We start from the raw sequence: 7,835 nt of genomic DNA on the forward strand, positions 1-7,835 counted from the left end.
TGTAAGATTTTAAAATACTGGAAATGTTTATTATTTTCTAATTTTAAACTTAATAAAATTAAACTATTGTTCATTGGGGGAAATTGATTAATTTGATTTCACTCAATCAGGCCATAGATGATGAACCTTCAGCTACTGGAAAACAAAACCAGTGGCACAACAGGCCCATTTCTGAATGGACTACACAACAGGTCTGCCACTGGTTAATGGGAATGAACATGGAGCAGTACATCTCGGAATTCACCACCAAGAATGTTGATGGGCAACAATTAATGTTGCTTGACAGTGAAAAGTTGAAGGTAAGCACATATTTCTGTGTAAATTTGTATTATGCTTAAGGTAATGGTATATAACAAGGGACACGGTGGCTCAGTGGCTAAGACACCGAGATTGTCTATCAGAAAGGTTGATAGTTCAGCTTTATGAATCCCTAGTGCCGTGTAACAGAGTGAGCCCCCATTACTTGTCCCAGCTTCTGCCAACCTAGCAGTTCGAAAGCATGCAAAAATGCAAGTAGGAAAATAGGGGCCACCTTTGGTGGGAAAGTAACAGCACTCTGTGCCTTCAGCGTTTAGTCATGCCGGCCACATGACCACGGAGACGTCTGCAGACAGTAGTGGCTCTTCAGCTTAGAAACGGAAATGAGCACCGCTCCCTAGAGTTGGGAACGGCTAGCACATATGTGCGAGGGGAACCTTTACCTTAATGGTATAATGGGATACTATTTTTACTATATTTAGTAAATCCTGGGTGGAACAATGTATTGTATTAAATTGACTTTTTACTTACAGAATAATACAGTAATACTTAAACTCGTCCATCCCATCTAGGGTTTATAACATTAATTTGCAGTTTCTTCTAGATTCTATATACTCTTTCTGTGACAGAATAACGACATTGAATATTGTATTTCCCTAAATGATTAAAAATGACGTAGTACATTCCATAGGAAGGCAAACCAATATGCTTGCTAGGCAATGAAGACATACCAATTTGACACAGTTGGTTTTCTTAGAAAACAGCTTCAGGATTATGTTGTAAAACCACTTTAGGATTTATTTCCTAAATTATAGGAAACAATCTAAGGCAAGACTATCAGAAGCAAGTCACATTGCATTCAGTGAGGATTATTCACTATTAAACAGTATAGGGTTATAATCTATCCAAATTCACTTTAAGTTTTTATTTGGGTTGAGAAAGAGGGAATTGTAAGTGCATGATGTAATGTGCTAAAAAAGCCAAAATGGGTTTATAGTCTTATCAGAGGTTGCCACCTGCTGATTAAAATTTGTATTACATCTGTTTAGAACATTACTGTGATTTCATCTATCCTTTTTAAGAAATACAGCCATGGTATATATGGGTTTCCTTTTAATTTTAATAATTTCCCTCTGAAGTTGAAATTATTCCAGAAATTGCTGTTAGAGTAAGCCAGTGATCTTGATGATTGAGGAAGTGTTAGAATCCTAATTGTTTTCTATTGGCTACACTTAATTTGGTACATCTATTTACTTACATATCCTCTGAATGATATTCCACTTTTTCCCCTTCAAAATCCTCTGCCACAATAATTTTTTTGAAAGCTCCCTCAGAATTTGCAGCAGTCTGTACATGGTAATAAAAATCAGCTGCTATTTACAAATGTGTGAACACATGTTTAGAACTGGTTATTGGCTTTTAGTAGTGGTGAAATTTAATTTTTTTCCTACTGGTTCTATGGGCGTGGCTTGGTGTGGGTGTATGTCATGTGATTGGGTGGGTGTGGCTATGTCATGTTCCTGGGAGGTTAAAAGACAGAAACTCACTTTAACAATGTTTTGCTGGAGCAGGGGGTTGGACTAGGTCACCTCCAAGTCCCTTCCGCCCTGGATTACTGTGTTCTTTCAAGGTATCCTCTGAAGCTGTGTCTAGTGCCAGGTTTGTGGTCCTTACTCCCTCTCCTTTTTCCCTTCCTCCTCTCTTTCTTTCTTTTCTCTCTCTCTCTCTCTTTCTTTCCTTCCTTCTTTCTTTCTCCCTTCCCTCCCTTTTTCTTCCATCTTTCTTTCTTTCCTTCTTAGCACACACCCCCCCATTTTTGTCCCTCAGGGAAGCCTCCTGGGAGCAAAAATGGACACTCCCCCCCACTCCCCCATTTTTGGCCTAGCAAACCTCAGGGAAGCCTCCTGGGAGCAAAAAGTGATCCCAAATGCTTAAAAAAAGTTTTTAAAAAGTTCCTATCATCACGCAGCACAGCTGATTGATGGAATTTTTTTTTACTTTGTTAAGCATTTTTTTACTACTGGTTCGGGCGAACTGGCCCAAACTGGTAGCATTTCACCCCTGGGTTTTAGATTCTATAGAACTAACGGTTTTTAAAAATAAGATTCTGAAAAGATGTTCTATAGTCCAATGCATTTTAGTTACACTGAAACACATTGGGGTTAAATCCAGACGAACAGTCTAAGAATTTCAATGAATCAATAAAGATTTAAAGATCACCATGACAAACAATGTTAATAAGTTTGCTACATTTGTTTGTTTATAGGATCAGTCTAAAATGGAGTTAGCAATGTATACAATAAGAAGCTGCTGTTGTTGTTATTATTATCGCAACAACAGAATTATATCACAGCGGCCAGTTGTTTTGCCGGATTTGGCATTGATTACAATGTTTGTTGTAATTGTTATTATTTGTTGTGATTGTTGTTGTTGTTGTTATTATTATTATTATGTTAATCTTTGGTGAGATTCACAGCCTTTGGGGCTGGTTGGTAGCTCAACAGCTCGAGTCTTAACCAAGGACCTAGAAACCGTTAAGGTAACGTCGGAGGATATAAGCTGTTATTATTATGTTAATCTTTGGTGAGATTCACAGCCTTTGGGGCTGGTTGGTAGCTCAACAGCTCGAGTCTTAACCAAGGACCTAGAAACCGTTAAGGTAACGTCGGAGGATATAAGCTGTTATTATGATGTTAATCTTTGGTGAGATTCACAGCCTTTGGGGCTGGTTGGTAGCTCAACAGCTCGAGTCTTAACCAAGGACCTAGAAACTGTTAAGGTAACGTCGGAGGATATAAGCTGTTCCAAGTAGGGTGGTTTTTTGCAAAATCAGAATGTTCAAGTCTGATAACTTTAAAATTTCCAAATAGCGAGGTAACCTTTTAGGTATTGCTCCAAGGTCTCCAGTTACAATCGGGACAACACACAATTTCTTTTTCCACAGTCGCTTAACTTCAATTTGCAAGTCCCGGTATTTTGTGATTTTTTTTTGCTGTTTATCTTCAATTCGTGCATCACCAGCTATTGCAATGTCAATGAACCATACTTTTTTTTCTTTTCAACTATTGTTATGTCAGGTGTGTTGTAGGCCAAGTGCCTGCCAGTCTGGATTCTGAAGTCCCACAAGATCTTGACTTTCTCATTCTCTAAAACCTTCTCAACCTGATGGTCCCAGTGATTTTTGCTGTACTCAAATCCAAACTTTTGCCACAATTTCCAGTAAATGATCTTAGCAACACGGTCATGGTGTTGTAGGTAGTCAGTTTGTGAAATTTTGCTGCACCCACTGATCAAGTGGTCGATTGTCTCATCTTTCTCATTACAGAGGCGACATTTGCTGTTGGTGGTAACATTTGAATTTTTGCCTTCATGTAGTTTGTTGCTAAGGCTTGTTCTTGAGCTGCCAAAATAAAGCCTTCTGTTTCTTTTTTCAGTACTCCTGAACTTAACCAGTTCCAAGTTAGTTTTTTGTCAGCTTTGGCTTCAATACTTTTCAAATATTGGCCATGCATAGCTTTGCTTTTCCAATTTTTGGCTCACTTCCCAATTACTTCTTTCTTATATTCAGCTTTTGACTTAGTTGTCTTTAAAAGACCTCCTTTATTTACTTCCTTAATCATTGGTTCTTGAATTTTCTGGATGTAATCATTCAAGCTGTGTCTTTCTTCTTCCACATTCTGCTTTACTTGTAGGAGTCCTTGACCACCTTCTGCTCTTGGTAATCCATCAAAATCACTTTTAGGGTGCAAAGCATGATTCATTGTCATAAGCATCCTTGTTTTTCTGTCCAAATTGTCCAACTCCATCTGGGTCCAGTCAATTATCCCTGCAGACTATCGAATCACAGGTATAGCCCAGGTATTTATGGCTTTTATAATGTTTCCTCCACTCAGTTTGGACTTTAATATCTTGCGAATTCGCCAAATGTACTTGGCTGAGGTTAATTCCTTGACTTTATTATGCATTAAGTCAGAGGCCTCTAAAATCCCCAAGTACTTGTAGCCTTCTTCTGGTTTTACTGCCTTTATCATTTCTTCATTCTCAAGTTCTATTCCATCATCTTCTATGACCTTGCCTACTTTGGTTGCCATTGCTGCACGTCAATTCCAAACTGCATACCAATGTCTTGGCTAAATTCTTTTGTGCTTTCAATTAAATTCAGTTCAGCTTTTGTTTTACCAAACACCTTCATATCATCCATGTAAACCAAGTGTCCAGGATCCTTTCCTTTTCCTTTATCTTTTTGGATCAAAAATGTCCTTCCAGTTGTCATCCGTTTATCATTTTCAGGTGTTTTTAAGATCTGGTTCATTTGGGCTGCCAATCTTTCATGTAAGTGTAAGTGTCTTTGGCCAGAAGCTATGTAGCTCATCTGGTCCAGGTACACTCCAATTCTACACTTTTCTTGACTGTCTTTGCACCATTTCTTTTGTTATTTTCACATCTTCCATTTTATGCACTTTAATAGAATCCTCAACCTGCTTGATCCATTTTGCATTTCTGTTGTGTTTCTTCTTGTTTTCCCACAAATTCTTCCAGAATTTCAGAGCTTTCTCTCTCTCAGGCTTTTCATTTGTTGTTACTCCATCTCCACTTTCTAAGCTCTTATAAAACTGGTGCTGATTTTCTCTGAACTGTGAATTTTCTTTGAATTTACTGTTTTCATATCTTAATATTTTCAGCAATGACAACAACCCTCTGCTTCCATAATAGAGATGTTTTCTTCCCTAGTCCAGATTTTTTGCTTTTTCTTCCAATAGCTTGTCAGCTCCATGCCCTGGTTGCCTAGCAGAGAGAGCTGAGCCCTGTAGCTCATTTTGTGCAGAATGCCCAGGAGCCATAGCATCCAACGGAACCCTTGTTAATCCGGGCGACGGTTCAGCGGGCATAAATTTCATTGTTCTTGTATTCACCATGTTTGAATGGATTGTGGAGCAAATTTTGTCTGGCTCTTCACCTAAGACCTGTCTGATATGGTTGCACCTCTTCAGCATAGCCCTTAGGATCACTAGAGCGTGCATGCCCGCTGTTGTTGTTGTTGTTGTTGTTATGATTATTATTATTATTATTTTCTGGCACCTGTAACCCCCAGTAAAAACATTCCACTCTATTTTTACCAAAACTGAGTAAAAATCTTCTAAGCCATGACCTCCACTTTCCAGCAAGAGTCATGAGTCAAATATATCGTCCTAGATTGAGTTTTCTCTCCCTGGCGTCTCATCAAGTCATGGGTTTCTGAATCCATAGCAGCTCCAGCCTGTTTGGGTTAGGTCTGAGCCTGTTATTCCCCATTCAGGACCTGATAGGTTCCAGACAACAGTCAGATGTTTAACATACCTGCCATTTAGCCCAGAGCGATACTAAAGAACTGGGTATCTCCCACATATTGATGACTTCTTTTCAATAATGTTGCCAATTGCTTCTGTAGAGAAAGCCATAAAAGTTGGCCTTTTTTTATTTCTGCCATCGCTGATACAGGGAAGACATTTTAACATTTGATTTTTTTTTTGTTTATGAAAATTAATGCTATAATAAGAGACACTCTTTTTACTATATTCTGCTCTGCTCTGCTCAACATACTTTTTCCTTTTAAAGGCTTTAGGAGTATCCAGTCAAAATGACCGATCAACAATAAAGAAGAAAATTAAAGATATTAAAAAAACACAAGAAAAACTGGAGAAACAGAAAGAAAAATTTCAGAAGAAGGAGAAGGAAGTGCGGAAAACTGGCAAATTGGTGGCTGCCGTGGAATCAAACTGCTAACATGATTTGATAACATACTACTTTCTTCTGAAATAGCTGGAGCTAAACTAGAGCTGTACCAATATAATGCTTCAGTCCTTATTGGATAAGAATCCAACTTGAGAAAATGCAACAACTGTATATTTCTGTATAATTATGGAGGGAAGAAAATGGTAGTTTTACAGTGTCAGGCTTAGTTTAGCTCTGATTTCTATAGTCCTTTCCCATTTATACAGTTGCATTAAAATATTTCAATTTTTATATTTAGATTATTAACTTGTACTAATGGATATTAAATTAACTATTTTTCAAAAAATATGTATATATGTGTCTGGCTAATTCCCTGAAGTGTCTTTGGTAATGGCATATGCAATTTATTAAAACACAAGGTGTCATACAAATCACAGTATAACAGGGGTATGTGGTGAACAGATCAAGTCATTATGTTCTGTTGGAGATAGTTTGTTGCTCATAGTATTGTATAGAAAGAAATTAAGTTTTAAAAAGTGATAGAAAATTAATTTAATCTAATGTAATGAAGTGTTTACAATCTGTATTTTTCAGAGTTCACTTTAATTTCAAAGCATTGTAATAATATAATTCGTTAATATTTTCTAAAATACATTTTTTCTATGTTTTGAATATGTTAAGCATGGCTTCAAAAGTTATCTTTTATATACTTTTGTATACAATGGTTTTTATAGTTCATGTGATTAATAAGGTCAGAATGCATAACCTTTTCCTACTTAAATATTTGAGGACCAAATTATATTTTTGATGGTTTCTACATGCTGTTGGTCTTCCAGATTTACAGTTTCAAAATAGAATTATTCTTATCTCTCCATTTAAATTAAACACAAGGTTTCTGCATTATACCTATTATACACTGTAGACTTCAATGTGTCTTTGTTTTCATGAATAATTATTTGTTCTCCAGAATGGTGAAAATCACAATTGATTTGCCATTGAGCAGCAGCACAATCTTTTGTAAAATACGCTATCTTAGAATGACACTTTTGAAAAATGGAATAAATTTTGTTCAAAAAAGAGAAATCTGAATTTTGGAATGTTATTAATTCTTGTGAAAGTTGCACAGTGTAATCCAATAGACAAACTGTTGAAAAAACTGTTTCAAAGAACCCAAATTATGATTCATTTTTCACCTAAGCTTTTCACATTTCTCACATAAAATTACAATCTTGTTAAATCTGTAAGTTATGTGCCCAGAAAATTTACTTGTATGGCCTCAAAAATGTATTCCAATGATCTGGAGGAAAACCCAGGTTATTGAATTTTTTAAATCTGGGAAAGAACCAAACAATCTAAAGAACTTTTGTAAAACTTTCCTCATCTGACATCCCTTTAAACTCTACAAGAGAGATTTCTAATAAACAGAATGTTTCCTGTTTTTGAACCAACTCTTACCTCCCAAAAAGCTGGTTTCTGCACAAGTCAGATATTTAAACTTGTTCAGCATATAGGACATGGTTTTCAATAAAGACTAATCACAGCTGTTTTCATAGACTTATCTGCAGCTTATGACACAGGAAACTTCTGAAATTATATACCACATGCGACTTTGCTTTGACTAACTGCTTTGACTCAATCTCTTAGTCTGGGTATTCAGAATGAGACTGATTGTCCACTACCTGGACTGAGAGATCAGATTTAAATTCTTTTGTAACTTGTCTCTGAACCTTTTGGGATGAGATTTCTTTCTGTTCTCTACAAAATGTAAATGCTTCAGTCCATAGTCACATATATTCAGAGAAGTAGACTACAAACTTTTCTTGTGACCAGAATGAATTGAAAATTCTTCTGAAACAGGAGCTGTC

General features: G+C 36.6%; 1 protein-coding gene across 3 annotated transcripts in view; it reads left to right on the top strand.

Annotated features, from left to right (window-relative positions):
* The window catches only part of LOC116503307 (neurabin-1-like), a 57,587-nt gene extending 50,534 nt beyond the window's left edge, over positions 1 to 7,053 (top strand). For all 3 annotated transcript variants that reach the window (XM_032209634.1, XM_032209650.1, XM_032209643.1), the window contains 2 exons: positions 111 to 299; positions 5,854 to 7,053. In XM_032209634.1, the coding sequence (XP_032065525.1) occupies positions 111 to 299; positions 5,854 to 6,021 (357 nt within the window). In that variant the 3' untranslated portion in view covers positions 6,022 to 7,053. The remainder of the gene's footprint in view (positions 1 to 110; positions 300 to 5,853) is intronic.
* The last annotated feature ends 782 nt before the right edge of the window (positions 7,054 to 7,835 follow it).

Source organism: Thamnophis elegans, chromosome 1, assembly GCF_009769535.1.
Source record: "Thamnophis elegans isolate rThaEle1 chromosome 1, rThaEle1.pri, whole genome shotgun sequence".
NCBI classification, from domain to species: domain Eukaryota; kingdom Metazoa; phylum Chordata; class Lepidosauria; order Squamata; family Colubridae; genus Thamnophis; species Thamnophis elegans.